Source organism: Pithys albifrons, chromosome 28 (genome assembly GCF_047495875.1).
Source record: "Pithys albifrons albifrons isolate INPA30051 chromosome 28, PitAlb_v1, whole genome shotgun sequence".
Lineage (NCBI taxonomy): Eukaryota > Metazoa > Chordata > Aves > Passeriformes > Thamnophilidae > Pithys > Pithys albifrons.
Genome location: NC_092485.1, coordinates 5,801,369 through 5,827,353, shown reverse-complemented (window position 1 = coordinate 5,827,353; position 25,985 = coordinate 5,801,369). Strand labels below are relative to the sequence as shown.

Genomic DNA, 25,985 nt, shown 5'->3' with positions numbered 1-25,985 from the left:
AGGACCACTTGAATAAGAGGAACAGCAAGTGCTTCCCCCTTAATTCAACCTGGGCTTTCCCACAAAAAGTATCCCAGGATATCCCAGGAGCTGCCCCCAAGGACAGGGATGCTGCAGCAGCCTGAAATTTGGGCACAGTTGTGGCATCACTCTGTGTCCTGTGAGCACCACGATCCTCCCTCCCCTGGAACAAGAAGAAACTGCAACACTGCAGGATGTTGTAAATAAATATATTTTAATGATTCTTCTTCCATTCCAGTTCATTCTTTTATACATTTATTTATAAAACAGTAGTAAAATTTTTAATCAGGGCACAGTGCATTAAAAAAAAACAAAACCCCCAAAAGATTAAAAAAAAATAATAATTATAATCCACAACTGTTTACTCACGGCTGGGGGGATGCCCAAACTCTGTTTGAGTCCTGCCAGTGCCTGAGGGCACAACAGAACCACCCTAAAGCCAAGCCTATGGGATTCCATATGCCTGCCCTGAAGCAGCCACACAGCCCCTCTGGGGTGCTCTCACCCTGGCAGGGGATAATTCTCTTTACAGGCACTAATGGCAGCACACAAAGGGTGCCAAGGCCTCCTGTGAACACCCCCAAACCACCAGCTCACAGCCCAGAGCCCTCACCCAGCACCCTCCTTCCCAGACCCTCCCCTGTCCCAGCACTCCAGGGTCACTCCAACACCTCCTCCCTCTTCCTTCCCCCATTCCTGCCCTCCCTCTGCACTTTCCCATACCCTCACATCCCACAGGCACCTCCCCAGGGGGGCACTGTGGCTGTCCCTCACTTCCAATCCCAAATCCAGCCACGATGGGGCACATTTGTCCCACCTTGGCTGGGCTTTCCCAACCCCACGACATCCCCCATCGCTGGTCCAGGACGGGTGTGCCCAGTGAGCCCCATCCCTGTGGGCACCCACGGCCTGGGGGGTGATGGTTGCCAAAGAGGTCTCCTTCCCTCCTCTCCCTGAATAAATCCATGTAGTATTTTCCCTGTGAACTGTGGCCCCGTGCCCTTCCCAGCTCCCTCCCAGTCACCAGCAGATCCCCAGCATGGAGCCACCCTGGCTGGGGAATGAGCTGGTGACACTTGGAAGAGAAACAAATCCCAAAGTCCAAGGCAGAGAGCAGCAGCTCAGGTTTGGCAACCGGTATAAACCATTCCCTGGTCGCAGCCCAGACCTTCATGCCCCACATAAGGCAGGACTTTCCACATGTATCCCCAACAAGGTGTAAAACTCCTTTATCCTTCCAGCAAAGAGCCAGGGCTTGGTGTCACAGGGCAGAGGCACCTCTGTGGGGACATCTCAAGGGTGACTGAAGGTCACCTGACACCATGTCCAGCCCTTGTCCAGACGCCAGTGAGGATTTGGGGTGGTGGCCAAACCTTGAGCTGGGGTCCCCCCCGAAGGTGGGGGTCACAGCAGTGGGTTGGTGGAGCATCAAAACCCCCATCCCAGCTGTTCTGGATGCCTTCAACACCCACCTGAAGTGGCAGCCCCAGACTCAGCTCACTCAGACAACACCCTGGTGCCATGTTAATTAATGTGCTCCATTAATTGGAGCCCCTTGTCTCCCCCCAGCCCTGTGACCCCCAGAGGCGGTGGGTGCTCCGGGGAAGGAGGAACCGTGAGGGACGTGGCACTGTGAAGCATCAAGAACTCAGAGACCACACTGGGCAAGGTTCCTTGGGAACGTGGACTCCCAGGGCAGGGCAAGGAGGCAGCAAAGCCAGACACAAAGCTCAGAGCATCGTTCCTCTGCTCCCAGGGGCTCGAGGCCCCGAGGGGCACCCTGGGGAAGGGGGTCAGGCTGGGGGGGTTCCACTGGAAGGCAAAGCAGCCGAGATCAGGCTTCCAGGCCATGGAATCTGAAGTCGGGTCCATTCCTGCCCCTGGCAAAAACAATCTGCAAAAGACACGGTGGCACCGGGCGGGCTCAACTGAGCCCCCATTGCATAGAGAAAGGTACTCCTGGGAAGATTCAAGTGCGTGGCAGGACGGGCTCCTCCTGCCAGGCGTGTCCTGGGACTTCACAAACCCCAAACCTGATGGGCCAGTCCTCGCCCCAGCACCGCAGCAGGTCCTCATCACAGCATGTCTGTGTCCTCCATGCTGAAGCTGCTCCGGCGACTGCTGGCCTTGGAGGCCTCTGGGGACATGGCCGAGAACAAGGGGTCAGAGGCCAGGGGCAGCATCGTGTCCTGCATCAGCATCAAGTCCAGCTCCTTCTTGGATAGGGATGGGAAGGAGGCGCTGTGGCCGGGCTCCAGGCTGTCTGGGAAGCCCTGGGAGCCGTCGTCGAAGCTCAGGCTGTGGGTAAAGTCCAGCTGGTGGAAGGGAGACTGTGGCGGCGGAGGCAGTGCCGGCTGCGGCTGCGATTCGGGGTCTGGAGGTGGCAGCAGTGGCTCCAGTGTCCCCTCGTCCCCGCTGGCTTCCTGCTTGACCACCTGCTGAGCCAGCTCGGCCACGTTGACACCCGAGGGTGAGGAGGTGGGCAGCCCGTGGACACGCGCCTGCATCTCCAGCTCCTGCCAACAGGACACAGCGGAGCTTTGGTGAGATGACACACACAGGGACGTGGCACACAGACATTTATGGAGGTGGTAGGGACACAGGGACTGAGCCCACAGAGACAGAACCCATGGGGGAGGCAGAGGATGGAAAATGGTGACCCACACAAAGCTCAGCACAGTGTAGTGACCTGAGCCTCAGACATCAGGTTTGTCTGAAGACTATTCCTGATGACTTGACAGCCAGAAGAGGGATGAGATCCCCTGTCCATCCCGTTCACAGGGTAGGGGTGAGCTGTCTGTGGGACTGGAGTGGAGCAGATGGAGGGAAGAGCACAGGGAAGTTCACCTGGATGCGGAGCAGCAGCTGCTTGTTTGCGATCTCCAGGCGCCGCGAATGATTCTCCAGGTCTCGTGACCTCTGCAAGTCCTTCTGCATCCTCTTGATGTAGTCCACGGATGCCTTCAGGATTGTCCCTTTGTTCCAGCGCACATCCCTGTCATCCAGGGTGGAAAAAGAGATGGACCTGCCTGCCAGCAACGTGCGCCCTCACCCCTGCTCCACCAAAAGCCCCTCTGCAATATCAGCACGTGCTGAGCAAGCCCGTGGGACACACAGTTACCCCAGCCCTGCAGGAACCACAGATACGTACAGGTCGTTGGCCTTGGGGATCAGCATCCCCAACTCTTTGATGCGGTCATTGATGTTAAACCTTCGCCTTCTCTCGACTGCAGGTGAGAAGAGAGGGATGGAAGTGAGGAGGCAGCAGGAGCAGGGCAGTCCCCATATCCCACAGCCTGAGCTGGGGGGCTCAGGATGAGAAACCTCGAGTCAAACACCCTGTTCCATCTATGGCCCAGCAGGTCTGACCTCCCCCCAGAAGGACAATGGGGTGTTTCCTGCACTGCATTTTGGAAAGACAGGAAAGAGGAAGACATGCAGGGGGCTGGGGGCCTTTCTGAGGGTGAGGTGGAATGGGGGAACCATCTGAGAGAAAGGAGGAATGAGGATGAAGAGTGATGGAGAAAGAACTCGGGTCCAGAGAGGGAAAGCCAGCACTGAACTCACTCAGGTTGTGATTGTCTTTCTTCTGGCGCTCCTTGGCCAGGGCTCGACTCTCGGCATCTGCAAGAGACCCACAAGGTCACCCAGAGGGGACAAGGCTGTGACTCACCCCACGAGCATCCCATGCTGGCATCAGACCCCCCAGGACCCCCAGAGCCCCCCTTCCTGCCTGTGGGGACAAGGCAGCCTTGGTCAGCTTTGGCACTCACTGTCACCACACCAGTTCTGGGGCAGGACATACCTGTGAGTTCTCTCTTCTGGGTGAGGTCAGCGGGGCAGGAGCTGCTGGTGACACCAACGAGTGAGGCTGTCACCTGGGGGTCCCCACTATAGACATTCATGTGGCTGCTGGACATGGGCAGCTGAAAACCAGAGGAATGGGCAGGTTACCTCCATCCAGGGCTGGGGACTGGGATCAAGCCCAGCCCCTTGGCCTCTGGGACCTGAGTGTGTAGCCCGGGCAGGTGGAATTGTCTTCCTGGGCCCTTAAAGCAATAATCAGAGCAGCAAAGAAAACAGGACTTCAAAGGGCACAGCTGATCCCCTCCCACAGCCAACATCTAAAATAGGGCAGATGAATCACATCCGAGAAGGGCTCAGCAGGATGAATCCCACTGAGAGGCACAAGCTGCCATACGGATCTGACCCAGGAGATGGTGCTGCTCTGAGGAAGCTTCTGGCTGGGAAACCACTCCTGGCACTCAGATCCCCAACACGGCAGTGGATGTCTGGTCCCTCCCCATGCCCCTATCCCGCCTCTCCAGCTTTTTAAAAGGATTCCCAATGGTCATTAGAGGGAAAGAAGCTGGAGAACTGACTCTCATGGAAGGAGGGAGATACTGCTGCCTCCAAGGATCAGGCTGGCTAGGGCTGGCACTCAGGCAGCGCTGTGGGGATGTGGCAGAAGGTCCCACCTGTGCCACCTCTGTCCCTGAAAGTACAGGGCTGTGGGACCTCCACAGCCTCCCTCCCTCTCAGCAATGGGTCTGATCCCTTCCCATCACCCATCACTTACTGTGTTGGGCATGTGGACTTCAGGGTTCATATAGCCCAGAACATCATCCAGGCGCATGATGTCATCGATGACCTCATCAAACTGAAAGGAAAAGCACAAGTGCCAATGGGCTTCTCTGCCCTTCCCAGCACCTTGTGCCACCCCCAGCAGTGCAGTGACACCTCCTCACCTCCCGCTCAGGGTTGGAGCCGATGTTGAGCATGGCCATGGGGCTGTTGGGAGCGCTGTTTCCTGCCGAGGAGGACAGGACATGGCTGGGCCGGACACCGGGGGACGCGGCGGGGGGTGGCTTGGGAGAGTGGCTGGCAGGGCTGACGTGGGCAGCAAACTTGTTCCCGTAGGTTTCAGAGAGATAAGCCTGAACCTTCTTGTCTCGTGACTTCTGCAGGTGGTACGTGGTGGGGTTTTCCAGGTAGGACTGGACCTGTGAGGGGACAAACCATGAGGGACCCCCATGGGCTCTTCCATGCCCAGGGGGGGTGACACCCCACACGGTACCTTCAGGACCTCTCCTGGCACGGGTGGTGGGGACTGGAAGTGAACTGGGGTGTTGATGGCCGGGGTGGAAGCCACGGGCATCCTCTGCTGCTGCATGTAGTTCATCATCATCTGCTGCTGCACCCGCTCCCGCTCTGCCTCCTGCTGCGCCTGCTGCTTCATCAGCTCCATCCGCAGCCCGATGCGGGACGCCATGGCGCTCCGGGCGGGGGGACACGGGCGCCCGCCTGGCACGGAGGTCACCCTGAGGGGAAGACACGGCACATCACCAACAGCCCGTTCTACAGCAGAGAAACAGGCCTGAGGAGTGAGGAGACACCCCAGAGCACCCGCACTGGCCCCAGTCTGCGATGATCGCCCCAGTGCCAGCCGGACGGGTCCATCCTCCTGCTGCAGCTTCTCACCACACCATCACTGTCCCTGGGGGCAGCCGGGACCCCGAAGGGCACAGGGGACAGCCAGGGACCCCGAGGGGCACAGGGAGCAGCCGGAGACCCCGAGGGACACAGGGGGCGGCCGGGGACCCCATGCTGGACTCACATACCGCAGGTTCAGCTGGAGCGCACTTTGATCCAACTTCCCAAACACTGGAGCGAAAGGGAAAGAGAAAGCAAGGCAGGAGCAGGAAGAAAAGGCCGGCGGGTGCCAGGAGCCGGGGGCAGGTTTAACCCCAGCCAGGCTGTGCCAAAGCTCCGCTCGGGGTGGGATGAACAAGGCAGGCTCTGTGCGGGGCCGCACGCGAGCGCGGGGACAGGGGGGGCGGGAGAGGGCCCTGCCCCGCACAGACCGGCCCTTGTTCCCCCGTACAAAGAGGATGGCAGCCCATGGAGGGCCAGAGGGTGCCAGGGCACAGAGAGCTGCCCTACCCACGGCTCTCCATGGCACTCGCTCCCCACGCGGCACTGGGATGCGGGAGATGCTCTGTGGGATGGAGGTCTGTGGGAGATGCTGTATGGGCTGAGGATCTGGACCACAGCACTGGGAGGGATGCAGAGCACAGGACCCAAAAGGGGACAGGAGCCCAAACCCCAGGGGGCATCACCACACAGATCTGGGGGGGTGTTGCTGTTTAAATACAAGGTGTGATCACAGACAGAGGGGCCACGGCAGACACCAAACACCGGCACTGGGACACAGTGCCATGTGCTGTTCTGAGGGGAGATGAAATCGAGGCACCTCAGACAGCAATAGGATCACACAGCTCAGGAGCAGCTACTGATTGGCAAGGGGAAGCGAATCAACTAGCCAGGGTGGCCTGTCCAAAGGGGGATGGGAGTCGAGAGCCTGGGACAGTTATCCATTGGAGCTCCGTTAAGGCAGATGCTCCAAAGGGCCTTAGAGGAAGGCACACGGGGCTGTCTGAGATGGGAAACAGTAGAGCTCTGTGGAAAAGACCCCAGTGACACCAGGGACAGCCTGCAGAGGGTGTCATGTGGAGGGTGACAAGGTGTAGCCACCCACCACACAATATCCACTCACCCCAGCAGTCTCAGTCCCAGCACCCTGCCTGGCTGCAAGACCCTCCTTATAGAAAATGGGGGGGAATTAAAAGCAACCCCTCTCCCCTAGGAAGCTCCTTAGAAGGGTTGCTGCTGAGGATGAGGATGGGGAAGGGTGGTCAGAGCTGGACCTGACAAGGAGAGGAGGAAAATTAGGTCAGGTTTAAAATAACTCCCTTGGTTCTGCTTGGTTTCCCCCCTCTCCCCGAAACACTGAACAGCTTCTGCTTTCACTCTGAGTCAGCCTTGGTGGGAGAGGATGGGGACCTGGCCAGCAGCACAGAGCAGGGCACCCCACCCCGAGGGACATGTCCCACCCTGGAGACACATCCCACCACTTCTTGATCCAGGGAGACACACACAGAGCACACGGGATGGCAGGTCCATCCAGGATGCCTGTTATTCCTGAGAGGGTGCCCTGTGGCTTTCCCACTGAGCCAGAGCCCCCCCTGCATCAGTGGGAGCCCCAGACTGGTCCCTACTGGGAGGAGACCCCAGAGAGGGTTCATCCTGATTCACAGGGAGGCAGGACAGTGGTGGGAGGCCCAGGATGGGTGATTGAGCAACAGGAAGGGGATGGAGAGGCAGAAGAGGGGCTGAGGGGCAGGAAGCTGGAGGGAGGAGGTCATGGTCCTGCTCCACAGCCCAACTCCTCTTTTCCTGTCTGGGAGACAGAGAGCACAGGGCTGTGCAGGCTCCAGCCGTGCTCCATCACCACCCACCAGCCCCACCACCGGGACAGCTTGGGGCCAGAGCCAGGGAATGCATCTCCCTTCAAAATATCTCTGCTGCTACTTAGCAGCGAGGTTATTTCTAGACCTTTCTTGCTTTCCCTCTGGGGTGTTATTTCATCAAGAACCCAACATGCCAGAATGGCACTCGGGGGTGGCTCCAGCTGGAGGATCCCCAGTGGCACCCAGAGCTGCCCCAGCTCTCCCTATCCCCTCACTCAGCCCCGAGGTGCCCCTCAGCCCTGCAGTGACAGCCGGTGGCAGAGGGGTGGCTGCTCAGCAACCGCTGGTATGCTCTGGAGTGACATCGGGTGCTGCTGCGCAACGCGAGGGGCCAGGCTGGTGAGAGACCCACAGCCAGGAGCCAGTGAGGGGCACCTGAGGGGACAGAACACCTGGAGCTGCACCGCTGGACGCACTGCTGAGAGCTGACACGGGTGACCCAGTGCCACCTGAAGCGACAGAACACCTGGAGTCACACTGGCATAGCCAGGGGCTCCTGCCTGTGCCCACGGCTGTGCCCAGGTGTGGGTCAGAAATCAAAGCTGCTGTGAGGCAGTTTCCAGATTTAGCCCCTGCAGAGTGTGGAGATCATGTTACCCTCCCAGGGTGGCCACAGGGAGGTGGCACCCACAGTGCCCATCCTGCTTGCCAGGCACAGGCTCACACATTCCCTGCAAATGCCACACAACTGCCCACCCTCTGAAGGGAGGGAGTGATGCCCCACTCGGCTGAGAACCCCCAAACACACTGCAGGAGGAGCCACTGCCCTGCCCCACTCCTGCCTGTGTTCATTGCCCGGTCGATCGTGGTCGTTTTACGAGCGGAAAAATCAATGGGCAGCTTCAGGCAGGCAGAGGGACCCCCAGGGAGGGAGGGGATGGGGCCATCCACCCACCCACCGCCTCTCTGGGCCACAAACCGAGGGCAGCAAAAAGGAAAGAGAGAAGAAAGAAGTGAAAACAGCTTTGCTTCTCACTACTGGCAGCGAGTGCTGGCTGAGCCTTCCCTTCCTTCCTTCCTCGTTTTCGTTTTCACATGCCAGGGGGGTGGGGAGAGACACGGGATGGCAAGTGAGGGAGGGAGCCCAGGGTTCCCCAGCCCGGGCAGGCACAGCTGGAGGCGTCCAGGCAGCCACAAGCCCAGTAGTGTTTGCTCCAGTCCAAGAAGCATCCACCCTGATAACACTGATCTGCTACCCTGCTGGGCATCCACGAAGCCACCCCATGGGTGTCCCGGGCTCCGCTGCCACCCCGCTGTGTGGGAAGGGGCATGACGGGGCAGGGGATACCGGGGTGCAGGATGGGGCTGGGGGACCCTCCGGTGCCAGGCCCAGCAGCTCCTCCGTGCTCTGCCTTCCTCATTTTTACGGCCGTGGTTTTAACGTGGCAGCAGCCACGCAGGGTGTGGGGGGGAAGTTGCAAAAAACCTCCAAACCTGCTTTGTTTTGCTCACTGCAGCACAGGAGAGAGAGAGCAAGCCCAGAAAAAGCAGGGAAACAACAATGCAGCTGCTGCCACTGGGCACTCCGGGGTCCAGAGCACAGGCTGGGTCTGACCCATTGTGACCTCGGGGGCTGCAGTGACACCCCAGGCTGCAAGTACAGAGGGACAAAAGCTGTCCCTTGACACTCCAGGAGATGTGGCACACAGGGATTTCTCAGCCTCCACGTGCCCAGAGTGGGTGCAGAGTAAGCACCTGCATTACAGGTGGAAACGAGTGTGGAAAAGAGAAGGCTCAGGGGTCACCTTAACTGTGGCCTTCAAGTACCTGGAGGAGCCAACAGGAAAGATGGAGAGAGACTATTCACAAGGGCCTGGAATGACAGGACAAGGGGAAATGGCTTCAAACTGACAGAGGTTTGGCTGGGATTTTGGGAAAAAAATCCTTACTGTAAGGGTGGAGAGGCTCAGCAATGTGGCTGGACCTGCCTGGCACTGCACAGCTGGGACCAGCCTGTGGCTGCCCCTCAGGGCACTCCCTTGGACTTGGCACAGCCACCGTGGTGGTGATTTATGCTGTGACAGGGCTTGGGTAACGCCAGCACCCAGTGAGAAAGCAGCCAAGGGTTCTTTTTCTCCATGGGAATGAGGAGGGTGGGCAGCCCCAGGAAGGGCAGCAAGACAGGGTCTAATCCACAGTGTTAGGAAGGGATTCTTCCCCCCAGGAGGGAAACCTGGCAGTAAGGCAACCTCCATCCTTGGAGACCCTGATCCAACACCAACACTGGCCATGCCTGAGGCTGGGCCAGAGGCTCCAGAGGTGCCATCCAGCCTATATCCCTCTGGGATGAGGATGGAGCCCCATTTCCAACCCCAGAGAGCAAGAGTGCCCTCCTCACCACCCACCCAGCGGGCAGGAGATGTGTCGGGCAGGTGGGTGGGCAGGGCCACCCCACCTTCCCCATGCAGGGATCACGCAGCCCTGAAAGGGAGAAGGAGCAGGCGGAGGGACTTGGCAGAGCCACAGCGGGGTCAGTTGACAGCACCAGCGAGAGGCTGAGTCACCAGGACTGTTTTAGCCCCGGCATCTCAGAAACGTGGACCGCGACGCTGTTAACAGGCCTTGGGTCAGAGGCCAAATGCTTTCCCTGCCCTGCACTAAAACACCGCAACTGGAAGTGGCCCAGGGAGCCGGCACAGGAAAAACATTCACACCAGGCTGGGAGGCAGCATGACCCCAGCTACAGGGCTCCCCAAAACGCCCATGAAAGTCTGACCCACCAGGGAGGTGCCAGGGACCCAGTGGAGGGAAACACATCAGTTCCTGGGTATCACAGAGGGCTGAGTGTCCCTTGTCACAGTGTCACTCCCAGGGCTGAATAAACGGGGCCCATAAAAAGCACCCCTGGTTCTGGTGGTGCCAAGGTATGCCCATGAGAGCCCACCTGTGAGTGGCAGCAGTTATGGCATAACACACAGCCTTGCTCCAATGTTTCTTTTCACCCCAAAAAGCTTCTCTTTCCCCCCAAGAAGCTGCTCTGCCCGGTGTGGTACAGCTGAGGGATGGCATGCAGACCATCACACCAGCTGGACACAGCAGGTGGAGACTGGCACCCATGGGGCAGGTCCAGGTGCAGGGCTGGGACAGCCAGCAGGACCCCTGGGACCCACCATGGTGGGGCCAGTTCCTGCCTCCAAACTTGAGCAAAATCCCTTCCTGCAGAGCATCTGGAGCAGAGCAGGAGCCCTGATTGAAACATCACTGTCCAACTGACCACCCGGGAATTCACAGCCCCCGCCGGCAGCCCCTGGCCCCCCTCCTGCCCCCCCAGCAGCAGCAATTAAAAATAAAAGTGTGAACAGGCAGGAGGCCTGGGCTGAGCCAGCGGAGGCTGCACCACCCCACTCAGTGATTAATCAGCCCTGTATCGTGCCCGCCCTGCAGGGAGGCAGGAGGGGACTGGGGTGACCTTGGAGGGGCTGGCAGGGACATCCTGCTCCACATCCCACTCCACGTCCTGCTCACCTCAGCAAGGCAGCCAGCCAGGCCCCAAAGCAAACCTGCCCCAGTTTGGGGTGACTCCAGGCAACTTGGGTGTTGGCTTTGTTAAATAACCACATAAGTGAGCAGTAAGGGGAACTGGCAGGACAGCACATCCCAGCCCCCCGCCTGGAGCCAGCAGGACAGAGAATGCACCATGGCACTGGGGTTCAGAGCCACCACACGCCCCAGAATCCTCGAAACCATCCTGGGAAGTTGGGATGCTCAGCCAAGTTCATGGTGCCACTTGCCACAAGCACAAGGTGCAAGGTGACAGTGGCCACTCCAGTGCTGGAGGCACCCCTAGCACCGCCTCCATCCCTCCTCCCTCCCTCTCTCCCTGCGAGCCCCGTGCTGCTGCAAGGAGGTAATATTTATAAATACGCCGTGTCCAGCCGCCAGGGCCTGGCCAGAGGCTCGGCGAGGGCAGAGCTCATGTAACCGTGCCGTGCCCGGCAGCCCCGGCCACCCCAGCCATGGAGACACAGCTGTTCCCATTCCCCAGGAATAAACAAGTTGGGCACAGCCCGTGACTTGCCCTCCCAAACCGCCCCAGGGCTCGTCCCGCTGCCATCCCACCCCAGCAGCACCTCCCATGCCCAGGGAGTGCCCGGCCAGCGCCGCTTACCCGCTGAGCAGAGGCTGCTGCTCTCCCTCCTTCCCCCGGCTCAGCCCGGCACTTTCCTGCTCCGTGAAGGTCAGGCTGGTCTCTTGGGAGCCCCTGCTGCCAATCCAGCCCCTGCCCTGGCACTGCACCGGTGCAGCCGGGTCGGGTCCTGGCTATGGGCACTGCTCGGTGCACGTTACATGAAGGAGCCCAGAGGTTCTTCCCACCAAGCTGGGATTTCTCCAGGCAAGCCCTTTGCCTGCCCCGAGCCCAGAGTGTTCCCTGAGGAGCTGCAGAGCCAGGGCTGAGCATGGCACCCACCCTGTGCAGATAAGGCAGGAGCTGCAGCCAGCGCCAAGCCTGCTGGCACCAGCTCCCTCCTCCCCTGGGGAGTGCAATCCAGAGCAGGGAATCACTCCCTGTGTGCAGAGTGGCTGCAGCCCCCTCATTTCCGTCTCAAAATCCCCTACTCCACTGCAATTCCCCCCAAATCCCAAGGATACAGCCTGGCCAAGAGCCAGCACTGCTGCCCTCGCTTGTCCCTGAGGCTCCCCAAACTCCCCTGCCCGTCCCCACACTGGGCATTTCAGGTTTATCCGGAAAGAAAGTTGCACCCATTTAACTGGAGGGAATCTAAGCAGAGCACAGGGTGTGGGGAGTTTGTTTGGAGCTGAATGCACTCGTAGGAAGGGTGACAAAACCCCAGGAGCAATTCTTAGAAGAGACTTTAAAGATAAGATGGCACAACCTCCTTGGAAAGGCTGTGGGAACCGTGGGGATGTTACTGAAAGACCCTGAACCCTCCACACAGGTGAACCCATCCACCATCTGCTGCAAATCCTTTGGGTTCCTCATCCCAAGTTCCTCCTCCAGCCCTGGAGAACCGACCTCTCCAAACCACCTCTCAAACTGCCCCTATGTCTCCACCTCCAGCCAACTCAGGGTCTCTCTGGAAGGTGAGGAGCAGGACATGGACCTTACCCTGGAGCACAGGGCTTGGCCTCCTGGATTCCTGGGCTGACCATGTCATGGGATCCCAGGCATGGGAATCCACATGGAAAACACACTGACCAAAGTGCCAGGCAGAGGGGCACAACCTTGGATTGAACTGGGGGGAACGCTGGGGCTCCTTATGTGTGTAGCAGTGGGGGAAATAAAAAGATGAGCAGGTATTTCCTGTGTGTTGAGGAAGAGACCCTCCCTTTCATCCCTCCAGTGATGATGACCATGGCTGGCCCTGGGAATTGCTGCATCCCATCCACCTCCACACCTTGACCACACAATGGCTCAGAAAAGCCCAAGTGGTGCCTTCCTGGGCTCACCAGAGGTGACACCACTGTGGAAAGGCCACCACAGGATGCCCAGAAGGCTGGAGGCAGCATGTCCCAGAGTGGTGACTGGCACACCTGGCACCTCTGAGCCTGCTCTGCTCTTTAATTGGGGTGTAAAATACTCAGTGCTGGATCCTTGGGATCCTCCTGGGATCCCTAAGAACCCCCACAGCAAACAGGGGGTCCTAGAAGTTGTCATGAAATGGCTACCACGGGTCACCACCAGCACTGGCCACCATGATGCTGCCTCAGGAACATGCCAGTGGCACAGTGGCACTGCCAGGCTGCAGCCCCACACCCAGGACCCCACTGCTCCCCCTGTCTGGTTCCTCTTTGCCCAGGAAGAGGGATAACCCCGTGCAGGGGAGTTATGAAACAGCTCCCTTTGGGCAAGTCAGCTCAAGGTGCCCCAAAACCCACTGCACAAAGTCCAGCTGTCCCCATGGATGGGGCACAGAGGTGACAGGGACGTGCCAGCTCCCTCCCTCCCCATCATCAGTCTGCAGCCCAGGAAAGGAGAAACAGCAACCCAGGGATGAGATTCCTCCCCGTGCCACCACATCAAGCCCCCAGCTCCCCCCTGCAGCACCCCCGTTGTGGGCAGAGCCACGAGGAGCCAGAGGCTGTTCCTACCTGCAGCACAGGTGGGTTTTTTGGGGGGACCCCCCAGCGTGGCCTCCACGACCCCATTTCCCTGCAGGGCTGTTTTTCCCCGCAGGGTTTTGCCGCTTGGGCCACTCCACCCTGGGCCCCGGGAATGTCCCCCCTGCTCGGATGATTCATCCATCCCTTGGCCCCACGGGGCTCTACCCCTTGCCCAGAATCCCGCGGCCAGGGCGCCCTGTCCCGGCACGGGCGGGGGCACCAGGAACACACGTGCGGCAAACTCGGCGCCGCGGAGCGTGGAAAAAGCAATAAAAGCCCTGGCTGGAATCACAGCCCATCGCAAACCCCCGGATGCTGCGCTGGCTGCCCCGTCGCTGGCAGCTCCACCCCGGAGCGGTTTCCGACTGATAAGGGCAGGCGGCAGGGCCGGCACCGCGTGGAAAACACGCACGGCCATCCATGGGCATCTCTCGGGAGGCGAACCCAGCATCCCTCAGGAAGCGAGTCCAGCATCCCTCGGAAAACATCCAGCGGGGGCAGCACGTGCCGCTGTGACCCACCCACCCACCCCCCAGCCCAAACGAGGGGGTCTCCCAGCTCCGTCCGCCCCGTTCCCAATTCCCCCCGGTCCCGCACGGCGCTCCCTGCGGGATGCCCCGACGGGAGTAAGGGCAGGCTCAGCACAGACCGGCCCCAGTCCCTGCTCCGGCCGGAGCAGCCGTGCATGAAGCCGAGCAAACATGGCAGGGCAAAACAGAGGAGGGGGAGGAAATAAAAATACCCCCCGATGCCCTCCCCGCCGCTGCCGGCCCGTGTTATATAAAAACCACAAACTCCCCCCCGTGCCCGAGGGCCGGGAACGCGCAGGAGCGCCGGGATTCCTGGAAACGGGCCCTGCTTTCCCCGGACTCGCACCGGCTTATTTATTTATCTTACAAGAGCACAATAACCACCAGATTTTCACTGTTGTTCTTTTTTTTTTAAGGAAATTTCCCCATCATCTGACTCGCTGAAGCTCCGGAGGACACGGGGGCTGGCGTAATCCTTCCTGCCTCGCAATTAATTCATGAATATAATTAATCGGCGGCTGTCGGTCCAGGGCAGCCCCTGCTATTCCCCCCAAACTCTCCGGGGGGAAGGTGTCCCCTTGGTGACCCCTAAAGCCGTGTGACACGGGGGACCCCAACTCCTGTGAGCCTCTGCAGACCCCAAAAGCAGCAGGGCTGGGCTGGGTGGGGGGTCCTACTCTCTGCCCCCCAAACCGGGGGGGAATTTGCGCCCTGTCCGGGGGTGGTGTCGGTGCCGGGACCCCCCGAGCGACCCGCGGGTGTCCGGGAGCACCCGCGCCTGTTTCCCCACGCGTGGGGTGCGGGTGGTCCCCTCGGGCTGCCGATGGTCTCGCAGCCCCCGGTACCCTCGGGTTTTCGGAGGGGACACCCGACCAAGCTCTCGGAGACCCCCGAAGCCCCCCCAACCCCGGAGCAGCCACAGCCCCGGCCGGGCTGAACCCCCGTTCGGCGGGGCCGCTGCCGGGGGCGAGGGGAGCGCGGGAGGGGGGGGCGATGTTATTTACCGCAAAACGGGAAAAAAAGAAACCCCGAGTTGCGAGCGCGCCGGGATGGGGCGTAGGGGGCACCCCAAGACCCCCAGACCCCTTCCCCGAGGGGGGCTCTGAGCCGAGGGGGCCCTTCCCTGAGACCCCCCGGGACCCCTGCACTCACCCGCGGGGGTCGGGGAAGGCAACGAGGTGGTTCGGATCGGATCGGATCGGCTCAGTCAGGCTGCGCTCGGCTCGGTTCGCTCCACTCGGCTGGGCTCGGTTCGGCTCAGCTCGGCTCGGCTCTGCTCAGTCAGGCTGCGCTCGGCCCGGTTCGATTCTGCGGCTCGGCTCGGCTCGGCTCGGCTCGGCTCGGCTCAGTCAGGCTGCGCTCGGCCCGGCCCGGCCCGGCTCGGCCCCGTGCCGAGGGAGGGCAGCACCGCCCGCCCGCTCCGCTGCCCTCGCTCGGCTCGGCCGCCCCGGGCACGCCGGGAGCGCAGCTTGCACCGGGCCGGCCCCCCGAGCCTGCCGGGACTTGTAGTCCCCGCCCGGGCCGTCGCGGGACTGCGGGGTGGTGGATTCCTCCCTAGGAATGGGAGCGGTTCCTCTCCGAAAATGGGGAGTTTCTCCCCAAAAATGGGGGGTTCACTCCCGGAGCGGGTCGGGAGGGGGCTGTTGGGGCAGGGGGTGATGGCAGGGCTGTGCCCGGGTCGTGCAGTTTCTTGCACCAGGATTGTGCATCCCCTTGCACAAGGATCGTGCAGTTTCTTGCACCAGGACTGGACATCCCCTTGCACAAGGATCACACAGCCCCTCTCACTGCAGTCATGTCACTCCTTGCACCAGGATCATGCAGCCCCTTGCACAGGGATCATGCAAAGCCTCACACCAGATTGTGCAGCCCCTTCTCACCAGGACTCTGCAGCCCCTTGCACAGGGATCATGCAGCTCTTTACACCAGCATTGTGCAGCCCTTTACACCCCCTGGCCCCAGGGTTTCCCCTCCTTGTCCCAGGCCCCTGGTTGGGGCCATGGAGTGTTAGTGGTGACCTGGAGACGTGCCATGTGCTGGGAGCAGTAGCAGGAGGTGCCTGCTTGAGGTTTGCCTCACTCCTTACAGGACTCTCAGTGTCCAAGAGATGCCAGGGAAGCTGTGCTGGGAGCACAGAGCTTTGGAGTGAGATGAATTCAGACACCCCAAGCTTTGGGCACATCAAATCCCACCACCCCCTTCCTCCTCATTGCCATCCTTGGAGGCTGCAGAAAAGAGTTTTACCCTTCAAGAACAAACCCAGCATGTTTTCCTGAGCCTGAGTGTCCTTGCATGACACTTTTTAATCCCTAATTTTTTGCAAATACACGTGGGCCATTCCCTCAAACCAAAGGAACTCGAGTTGTTCACATGCAGCTCCTTGTTCTGCACATCCTGCTCCAAACTGGTTCCCGAAGCCTCCAGCCACCACAGCAGCTCAGCCCTGCAGTCCTCGAGCTGAGCACACAGTACAGCCTGAAATTCTCCCGCTCATCCTGGTTTCCCAGCCAGTCCCAGCAGGGATCCGGGTCCCATTAAAAAAAAAAATCTCCACCAAATTTGTCATCACTACGATCCAAAGGCTCCATGTGCAACCGAAAGCCCTGGAAGTGCCAGAAAACCTCAGAGCATGAGCTCAGATTGTGTTGTTCTGTCAGGAAAAGCTGTGCCAGACCCTGCTCAGCCACAGCCAGAGGAGGCACGAGGTTGGATTTGCAGCCCTTTATTCACTAGTCATCACCATGTGCAGATCCAAGGGAGAAGAAGGTGCTCCAGGGCCAAATTCCCCCCTGGGTGATGCTCAGAGCCCCGAAGCTGCCAGGGCAAAGCCAACTCTGTTGTTGGCCATGTCAAAGATGGAGTAATACTGTCGGAGGAAGAGGTTGCCAAGGATCCAGAGGGGCTGGCCACTGGAAGAGGGCACGTACGTGCCCTCCACCCCCACAGTGCAGATGCCATCGTTCTGTTGGGTGAAAAAGAGCAAATTTCAGCTCCAGTGAAGAGCTGCTCATGGTTCATAGCTGCTCTGGCTGGGAGCAGGATCGGGCCCTCCCTACGGTCACAGACAGGCAGCAAAAGCACCAGGAATCAGGTGCTGGAGGCTGCTGTGTTTGAGAAGAAACTCTGATCTTCTCTGGAGCAAAACTGCCCTGTGATGGCAAACACCTGTTGGGAATGGTAAAATCCACCTACCTCTAGGACATAGACAGTGGGAGGCAGCGGCAACCAGACTCCACTGATGGCAAAGTAGAGGGTGGGCAAGTCTGGGACACTGCTGCAGTCAACAAGGAACTGCAAGAGAGGCAAAGAGGGGCAGAGGGGTCAGGACCCCTGGGCTGGCACCGGCCAAATTCCAGTGGCCACCCTGGCCTTGCTCCCTGAGGGTCAGCCCAGCTCTGATGGTGTCAGGACTGTGCTGACCCACATTTATCACATTTGGAAGAATTATTTCTATTTTACTCCACTGCAGGGCTGTTCCAGGTGAGATGTTTTGCTCCTGGGAACCTCCACAGCTCAGCATCAACCACCCAGGTGTGTCCTCATCCCACGGCATCACCCGGTTCATCCTGCCCACCTACCCCATTGTCACTCTCGTCTGCACCCAGTGCCTGCAGCAGGGCTGGCATGAACTGTCCTGGGATGGTCAGCAGGAATGTCCCAGTGTCCACAATGCCGTGACAGCCTTGGCTGCACCAGTTGGTGACTGAGAACCCAACGGAGAACCTGGAGGACCAGCAGGAAAGGTGTCAGAAAAGGCTCCTCTGCTCCAACACCTGCTCCAAGCCGTGGTGTGGCACTTACTCCTCAATGCTGATCTTCCAGTACAATTCCTGGACCACAGGAGCCCACAAAACCTCCCCAGAGTACAGCTGGGGGTCAACACCCCCAAGGATGACTTCCCCACCATAACTGTATGTTGGGTTGCTGGAAAGACACAAAATGAGACCCCAAATCAGGCAGGAGCTCTGTAGAAAGCACTGAAACACAAAGGTGTGTGGGGAGAAGGCGTGGATGGAGAAAAGGACGGAGCCAGGCTGAAGGACCCATTGCCAGAGGCCTCACCGGGAGAAGTAGAAGCTGAAGATGGGTTTGTTGAGCTGGTTCTGCTGCAGCACGTTCTGCATCAGTGTGTTGAAACCACTGATGGCAATGCCTGGGTAAGCCATGCCCAAAATCCCATCGAAATCCAGGTAGTAAAAGGGTCTGCTGGGCTCATCCAGGCTCAGGCCGAACTCCTGGTTCCTAATGATGATGTTCTGGATCTAGTGAGAGAGGGAAGATGCTGGGAGATGCTGGCCTTTGGTCATAAAGGTAAACCTGCACTGGGAGATGCTGAGCTCTTGACTCACAGTCTCTGTCCCATCACTCATTGTGTCGTAAAAATACTCACAAAATGTGAGTCTTTTGCCTATTAAATTAGTTCAAAATCAGATTTTCACTGCATGCAAGTCTCACACGGAACATTTCTTATGTCCTGTAAAGACAAAGCTCAGACATATATAAAGCAAGTTCTTGTGGCCAAAGATATCCCTTATCTCAAAGCGGGGGTGGAAAGCCCAGAGGACTCAGAATGAGTTTGTTTGCAGATCCCAGTCTTGGAGTAAATTCATGCTGACACACCTTAAAATAATGAGTCACTAATCCCCTGAATAAGAAGGTAATTTCAGCTGCTCCCTGAGTTTTTAACTGAACTTGAGTGGTTGTAACCACAGGCACTTCTTACCCTGATGCTGCCACAAGTCAGGAGTCACTTACTGTCACCGTGTCATATCCCAGCACCACCGACAGGTCCCCGAACCCGTATCTCAGGGTGTAGGTCATGTCATTGCCCACGAAGGTGGATGACAGGCTGAGGTTGAACCTGGCATGATCCTCTGCTCAGAGAGAAGGTCACAGCCCCCAGGTCACCTCCTGCCCTTGGCTCAGCACCCCTGTCCCCATGCAGAGAAGACACCAAACCCCATCAGCTCCCACTGGTTTCCCTCTCACAGCTCCAGAGAGCACCCAATGTGTGGGGGGCTCCCGGCCCCCCCAGCACAGCTGTGTCCCCTCAGGGGTGCTCACCACAGGCTGGACTCTGGCAGTAGGTGGAGGGCACCCATAGGTTGGAAGAGCCGGTGTCAAAGATCACCAGGAAACTTTGGGGAGGGGTCCCGATGCCGATCTCCCCAAAGTAGAAGGTCTGTGAACAAGAGCATGAGTGGATTTCTGTTTCTGCCTGGGTTTTATAATGAGTTTTCAGCTCTGTGCCCCCAAACTGCTGTGGGGCCATAGGAGAGGCTCGTGGTGCTTGAGGGCAGCTCAAGCACAGAACGGGGATAGAGCAGCAGGGCCAGGAGCAGGAGATCTTCCCTAGAACCAGCAGGAGCAGGAGATCTTCCCTAGAACCAGCAATTCTGCTTTTTCTGAGAAGGGATTTCCCTGTTCCAGTTCAGGAATTGGTGCCTCCTGCCCTCCTCCCCCAGCATCACCCAGACTAAACCCCAGCAAAACCCCCGCCCAAACCCAGCACAGCCCCCTGACTGGTGAGTGGGGAGGGAGCCAAGCCCTCACTGCAGAGCTTCCCACAGCCAGCCAGGAAAGCAGAAGGGCACCACCAAAACCCCAAGCTGGGTGGCTGAGAGGGGGCAGGAAAAGCTTTAACACTCACATCCAGGTAGTTCATCAGAGGCTCATGAGCCACAGCGCTGCTGAGCTGGTACTTCCGACCCGGGTCCCCTCTGAGGTTGCTGAGGAAACCCTCTGGCAGTCCCTTCTCTCTCAGCACCTCCCGCAGGGACCTGCCCCTCCTCAGCGGGATCCTGTGGGGTGCACACAGCAGCGACATGCCAAGGGGCCCCATCCATTTATGCCCCCCCTGCGCTGAGACCCTGAGCCCTCATCCCCCTTCTGCCCAGGACCCACCTCAGCATCCCCTCCCCGAGCGGGAGGCAGAGCAGGGGCAGTGCCAGCACCAGCCCCCACATGGTCCCAGTGCTGGTGGCTCCGTGGCAGCTCCTGTGCCAGGCAGGGTGTATTTAGGCAGAGCCGTGCCCAGCTCCTGCTCCAGACACCCCTTTGCTCTATCGCTGCTCCCACCCTCCAGCAACGCCCGCGGGGTGTTAATCACCGCAGCCGCCCTGATTGCCCTGCCGGCCCTGCTGCTGGGGCACCAGGAGATTGGCCAGTGCCTCTGAGACCAAATAAGTGACGTCTGATAAAAAGCAAAATCCTCTGGTTATTAACAAGTTAAAATCTTTTCTCTTGCCCTCAGTACTGGCTTAATCTTTGCAGAAAACAAAGGCAAAACACACCCTTTACAGCAGATGGAAATTCCTGCTGCTGGTGTTCCAGGGATGGGCAGGAGCAGCCCTGCTGTGCCCTGCTGTGCCCTGCTGCAGGTGCCTGCAGAGCCCCCAGTCCCTGTGACAGGGTCTCTGTTGCCATCCAAGTTATTGGTGATGGAATGATGTTTGGAGCCTGAAGCAGCTTAGGAAACTCCCCAGCACCCCTTTCTCCTCCCTCACATCCTGATGGATTTGCCTTGGCTTGGACAGATCCTGCAGGGAGCAAAGGGGAGAGCAAAGGCCAGCAGGGACATGGTCAGCCTTTGCCTGTCCCCTCCTGCCACTGCCCTGTTTCCACCAGAAACCTCCCATTCCTTGGGGAGGAGGAAAGCCCTTCCCTGCTGTGACACCCACTCCATGTCCCTGCTCTCAGTCTGTGTCAATATTTTGACACAAAGCACAGAGCAGTTTGTGTCCTTCCCTGGTGAAACGGCAGAGCTGTGAATACATCTGATAACGACAGAGCTTCTAAGAAACAAGGCAGGATCCTGGGAAAGAGCAGGTTACCCAACCTCCCTGCCCAAGGTGTTCCCCTTCAGCCACCCCACAATTCCTGACACACCAGCTGCTGTCCCACCTGACTGAACAGCCCTGCTTTGGGGTTTAGGGGTCATTTGGGTGTCCTGACTCACCTCATGGCTTCACATTCCCACTTGGACTTAACCACAGGACTTTGGTAAACATTTTCCAGATGCAAGGAAGGTCAGGGGCTTCCCACATGAGTTTTCCCAGTGTCCAGCATGAGGGTTGGAGGTGGGGACTGCCCAGCCCTGTGGCTTTATCCTCAGCCCTGGAGTTTATACCAGCACTTACCTTGCTGGAGAAAGGGAGTCTGGGACATGTAACCCATCAGTCTGTGCTCAGTCAGCGCTCAACAAATCCAGGAGGTCAGGGAAGATTTGGGATGTTGTGGTTTATTTGTTACAGGAAGTTGTAGGGACACACTTACACAGAAACCTTGAGGGATGGGCAGTTGTGTGGTCACATAAAGGAACATAAAGGTCCCTGGGAGTGCCATGGCACTCTGGCAGTGCTGGCACAGCTGTGTTGGGCCAGAGAGGGGCTGGATGGTGCTGCCCCTCCCTCTACGCCGACGGGGCGAAGCCGACACGGTTGTAAGCCATGTCAAAGATGGTGTAATATTCCTTAAGGAACACATCCCCCAGGATCCAGAGGGGCTGCCCATCCTGGGAGGGCAGGTAGGTGACCTCGATGCCAAGGGTGCAGTAGCCATTGCTCTGTAAGAGGAATATCAGGGAGTCAGAGCCTCCAACAAGCACCAGGACCCTCCAGCTGGGCTGCAGGGAGGGAGAGCACCACTGCTGGTCGAGGAGCTGCAGGTGCTGCCCTGGCCCCCAAGGACTGTGCAGGAGGAGGCCCCTCCCTCAGCTGGCACGTACGTTCAGGACGTAGGAGGAGGGGTAGAGGGGGAGCTGAGTGCCACCGATGATGAAGGTGATGGGGGGCATGTTCTCGATCTCACTGCAGTCAACTGCATACTGTGGAGAGAGGGAGAAAAGGACGTTATGGGTGGGACAGCACCCAGGGTGAGTGAAGAGACACCCTCATATGCCAGGGTGACATAAACTTCATCCCCTGGCAGTGCCATGTTATGGAGTCACAGAATGGTTTCGGCTGGAAGAGACCTTAAAGGCCATCCAGTCCCACCCTCTGCCAAGGGCAGGGACACCTTCTGCTATCTCAGGTTGCTCCAAGCCCTGTCCAGCCTGGCCTTGAACCCTTCCAGAGATGGGGCAGCCTCAGTTTCTCTGGGCAACCTGTGCCAGTGTCTTACCACCCTCACAAGGAAAAGTTTCTCCCTAATATCCAGCCTAAGCCTACTTTCAATTTGGTTCAATTTCCCCTTGTCCTGTCACCATAGTTCCTGATGCACAGGCCCTTTCTGGCTTCCTTGTAGCCCCTTCAGATACTGGAAGAGTCTGTGAGTTCTCCCCAAAACCTTCTCTTCTCTGGGGGGAACAGCCCCAGTTTTCTCAGCCTGAAAGGACATCAGGGGAGGATGTCACTTTGTCCCCCCTGACACATCAGCAGTACCATGTTCTGTAAGTGCCACATGAGCTTTGTGGGACCCAACTGAGCCCGCAGCTCTGACTCCTGTGCAAGGCTCCCACTGCTCCATACCCTCCCCAGACATCCCCTGCCCTCACCCCATAGCTGGTCTCCTGGGCACCCAGGGCCTGGAGGATGCCCTCGATGTACTCCTGGGGCACAGTCAGCAGGAACGTCCCTGTGTCCACGATGGCCTGGCAGCCCTGGCTGCAACAGCTGGTCACTGACTGCCCAATAGCAAACCTGGAAGGGGAACAGGGAGAAAGGTGTCTCTTTAGGCACCCACTGGCAGCTAAACCTGCCTTGGCTGGATCTGTCAGTCTGGGGTGCTCTGAAATGCATCCAGCCTTGAGCCTGTGCCTGCTGCAAAGCTGCAGCTGCATCTGGGGGACAGCTGTACCCCTTCTTCCATGAGCTGCCCAGGAGATGATGCCCAGAGGCACAAACACCACTCACTCATCAAGTGTGACCTGCCAGTAGAGCTCCTGGGTCACCGGTGCCCACGTAATGGCCCCCTGGAAGAGCCGAGGGTCGATTCCCCCAAGGACCAGCTCTCCCCCGTACTCGTAGGTGGGTTGGCTGCAAAAACAGTCACAGCAGCAGAGATCAGTAAATCCGTGTGATGGACACTGGCTAGAGAGGGATAAAACCACAAGGAATGTGGGTCTGTGCATGTGGACAGGCAGGGGACAAAGTGCTCAGTGTCCTGGCGGGTTTTTACCGCGAGAAGTAGAAGCTGAAGATGGGCTGGGTGAGCTGGTCCTGCTGCAGCATTCCCTGCAGTGCTGTGGGTATCCCTCCCACTGCCAGAGAGGGGTAGGCCATTCCCAGGATCCCATCAAAATCCGCAAAGTAGAAAGGCTGGGTCGGCTCATCCGTGCTGAGCCCGAAGTCCTGGTTTGTGACAGTGATGTTCTGGATCTGCAGGGGAAGGGGAGGCCGGGTGAGCACAGAGAGCCTGAGCAGCCTTGGGAGGGGTGGCTGATGCTCTGAAAGCCCAAGAGCGCTGCAGGGTCACAGCTGGTGGCAGCAGAACCAGCAGCAGGGAAAATTAGCAGGAATTGAGTTGAAACGCAATCAAGCCCCAGCTGGGTAACTGAGGGTGACAATAACCAGTTTGTATCAGCTCTGCCCAGGGTTTGCCCAAGTCCTGGCTACATAAAAGCTGCTCTTAGGCTGTTCCTGGGCTCCTTCCATTGGGACACCCAGCTGGGATGCAGCACCTGGGAGGACAAGGACTGGGTGCCCTCACCTTGAGCGTGTCGGAGCCCAGCACCACAGTGAGGGAGCCGCTGCCGTAGGACAGGTTGTAGGACTGGCCATTGGGGGTGAAGGTGTCGGACTCACTGGGCTTGAACTTGGCATGATTGACTGTGAGAGAGAAGAGGGAAAAGCCCTGGGCATGTGCTCATCTGGCTGCAGTGGGAGGGACTTCACTGTCAGTCACTCTGTTGGGATAACACCCAGGAAAGTGCCTTCCTTGGCAGGGAAAAATTCCTGCAGAGCAGAAGAGGCTGTTCCTCTGCCTTGGGTGTGTCTCTCAGGTCGGGTTTGCCTCCCAGTATTGCCTGGATCCCTCTCCAGGGATCACAACCATTGCTCTCCCACTGGCCATGTGTTACATGGGATGAGCTCTGCCAGGAGCAGGAACATCAGCCCCACTGGCCCTGGCTTTGCTCTTCCCTCTGCCTGGCTACAGAAGGTCAAGCTCCACCACTGCAGGGATTTGTCCACCTGCATTAGCTGGGCAGGGAGTGCTCTGTGCTTCCCTGGGAAGGCACCAACCAGCACCAGGAGCAGCTGTCCCAGATCAGCAGCCTGGGATCATTTTTTGGTTTGGCATCGTGTTGTCTGTGACACGCCTGGGCTAAGCAGTGCCCCAGGCAGTAGCTACTACTGACTACTACTACAGTCAGTAATAGTAACTCAACTCTCCACATGCCAGGGGTACTCACAGCAGGCTGGACTCTTGCAGTCAATGGAGGGCACCCACAGGTTGGAGGAGCCAGTGTCGAAGAGCACCAAGAATTTTTGTGGGGGGGTCCCAAGGCTGATCTCCCCGAAGTAGGAGGACTGTAGACAAGAGATGGGGCATCTCCATTGGCCACAGGGTCAGGAACAGACCAGGCTCTCACCTGGTATCCCAGTGCCTTGCAGGGTGGTGAGGAATGCCAGGCTCACTCTTCCAATGACCAACCAGGAGCAGACTGAGCCCTCATCCTGCTTTTTCTCCCAGAATATGAAATACAGAATAATTGTTGTGGTTTTGTTACATACAGAAAAGCCTCACTTTTCATGGCTGGGGAAAAACTTCCCTAAAGTCTAAACCAGAAGAGTAGGAGAACAGCAATTTCTCACTCCTGGAGGCTCTGGGATGACCAGATCACTCTGGCAGCTGGGAAGGAGCAGGAGAGGGGAGCGTGGTGTGCAGGGAGGCAACAGGAGGGGAGCCAGGGGTACTCACATCCAGGTGGTTGGTTATGGGCTCGCTCACAACATGGCCCTTGCTGGAGCTGTATTTCTTAACTGGATCATACTTAATTTTCTTCAGGTAGTCATCCAGCACTCCAGCTGCTCTCATTTTCTCCCTTATGGACTCACCTTTCTTCAGGTTGATTCTGCACAGAGGGAGAAAAACCCCAGCAAAACCCAGCAGGAAATCAGGAGATCTGGGTATTTTCAAATGCTCAGTTCTCTGCACCCCTTTGAACCTTGCTTGCCACAACAGGAGCCCTCCAGATCCCCAGGGATGCCCTCCAGTGAGGGATGAAGCCTGGACTAGAATCACAACGTGGAGATGCCAGAGGCCAGAGCCACACCTGGCCAGGTGCCCTGCAGGTCAGAGCTGCAGCCAAACTCTGTTCTCCACCCTCTCCCTGCTCCTCCTGCCAGAGGGCACCCACCTCACCAACCCCTCTGCGAGCTGGAGACACGCCAGGGCCAGGACGAGCCCCTTCATGGTGCCGAGTTGTCCACACACACCCCAGGGAGAGCAGCGGTGGCCGGGCCAAGCCACCTGGGCTCCCCCTTTTATAGTGCCTGCCCTTCCTTATCTGCTGAGCTCCATTTTCCATTACCACCTCGTGCACCTCAAGGGCTTCTTTGTGCTGAGGGCCACGAGGATGGCGAGGAGTCCGTGTCCTTCGCGGGGCGCTGTGCTGGAGAGATCAAAGCGCTGCCACCGATAAGGGGTCAGAGCTTATCGTGGCGTGGGGAGGAGGGACCCGACGTCACCACCCTGGGCCGTATCTGCGCTCGCCAGAACCCGCTCAGACCTTTCCCCAGGACAAAGGCGCTCGCAGCTCTTGGCGCAGGATGGAGCGCTTTGGTCTGCCCTCCTTCCGCCACCTTGGCATGGAGCCTGCCCAGGACACTCCACGGAGCTGGAGCACACCAGCTTCCCCCTCTGCCTCTGTCCTAGAGGGTCTCCAGGGCTGCTCTGCCTTCAGCTCTGTCCTCCTCCTCCTCCTCAGCCTCCCAGCCCTTCGCTGTCCTCTCCCCCCAGAGAGGAGCTCATTTCCATGTCATGCACCTTTCACTGTCTGCACAGAAATCATTTCCATTTATTTTTTGATTTTGTGGAGCACCCAATTCCCTCCCCATCCTGCATCCAAAGGCAGATGTTGAACCTTCCTGCAGGGGAAGGTGTCACTCACCCATAAGTA

The 25,985-nt window shown here is 58.5% G+C and overlaps 3 protein-coding genes across 3 annotated transcripts; all 3 read right to left on the bottom strand.

Annotated features, from left to right (window-relative positions):
- Nucleotides 1–216: 216 nt before the first annotated feature.
- TFEB (transcription factor EB) lies at nt 217–15,370 on the bottom strand. Its single transcript, XM_071578755.1, has 9 exons — nt 15,077–15,370; nt 5,099–5,342; nt 4,770–5,024; nt 4,601–4,681; nt 3,827–3,947; nt 3,589–3,645; nt 3,173–3,248; nt 2,869–3,016; nt 217–2,537 (listed from the first exon to the last, which is right to left on the bottom strand). Exons 2-9 carry the CDS (start codon nt 5,291–5,293, stop codon nt 2,097–2,099), a joined length of 1,374 nt encoding a protein of 457 aa, XP_071434856.1. The 5' UTR covers nt 5,294–5,342; nt 15,077–15,370; the 3' UTR covers nt 217–2,096.
- A 1,354-nt stretch (nt 15,371–16,724) lies between these two features.
- On the bottom strand, nt 16,725–19,890 carry LOC139683368 (pepsin B-like). The gene is made up of 9 exons (XM_071578430.1): nt 19,829–19,890; nt 19,575–19,725; nt 18,989–19,106; nt 18,680–18,798; nt 17,987–18,186; nt 17,726–17,848; nt 17,503–17,647; nt 17,117–17,215; nt 16,725–16,886 (listed from the first exon to the last, which is right to left on the bottom strand). Exons 1-9 carry the CDS (start codon nt 19,888–19,890, stop codon nt 16,725–16,727), a joined length of 1,179 nt encoding a protein of 392 aa, XP_071434531.1.
- A 1,445-nt stretch (nt 19,891–21,335) lies between these two features.
- LOC139683416 (pepsin B-like) lies at nt 21,336–25,279 on the bottom strand. The gene is made up of 9 exons (XM_071578526.1): nt 25,224–25,279; nt 24,785–24,938; nt 24,276–24,393; nt 23,573–23,691; nt 23,042–23,241; nt 22,777–22,899; nt 22,419–22,563; nt 21,651–21,749; nt 21,336–21,488 (listed from the first exon to the last, which is right to left on the bottom strand). The coding sequence occupies exons 1-9, from the start codon at nt 25,277–25,279 to the stop codon at nt 21,336–21,338; spliced, it is 1,167 nt and encodes a 388-aa protein (XP_071434627.1).
- Between the last annotated feature and the right edge of the window lie 706 nt (nt 25,280–25,985).

Bases quoted from the DNA above. Each gene is read 5' to 3' on its own strand.
- LOC139683368 (XM_071578430.1), bottom strand. From the start codon at position 19,890: ATGTGGGGGCTGGTGCTGGCACTGCCCCTGCTCTGCCTCCCGCTCGGG. The intron at 17,216-17,502 runs GTAGGTGGGCAG...CCTCTCTTGCAG, and splicing joins CAGACGAGAGTGACAATGGG to TTCCTTGTTGACTGCAGCAG. The intron at 16,887-17,116 runs GTAGGTGGATTT...TTCACCCAACAG, and splicing joins CCACTGTCTATGTCCTAGAG to AACGATGGCATCTGCACTGT.
- LOC139683416 (XM_071578526.1), bottom strand. From the start codon at position 25,279: ATGAAGGGGCTCGTCCTGGCCCTGGCGTGTCTCCAGCTCGCAGAGGGG. The intron at 22,564-22,776 runs GTGAGTGGTGTT...TTCCCCTTCCAG, and splicing joins TGGCAGGTCACACTTGATGA to GTTTGCTATTGGGCAGTCAG. The intron at 21,750-22,418 runs GTGAGGGCAGGG...CTCTCTCCACAG, and splicing joins CCCAGGAGACCAGCTATGGG to TATGCAGTTGACTGCAGTGA.
- TFEB (XM_071578755.1), bottom strand. From the start codon at position 5,293: ATGGCGTCCCGCATCGGGCTGCGGATGGAGCTGATGAAGCAGCAGGCG. The intron at 3,646-3,826 runs GTATGTCCTGCC...GGTCTCTTGCAG, and splicing joins CCAGAAGAGAGAACTCACAG to ATGCCGAGAGTCGAGCCCTG. The intron at 3,017-3,172 runs GTACGTATCTGT...CCTGGATGACAG, and splicing joins ATCCCCAAGGCCAACGACCT to GGATGTGCGCTGGAACAAAG.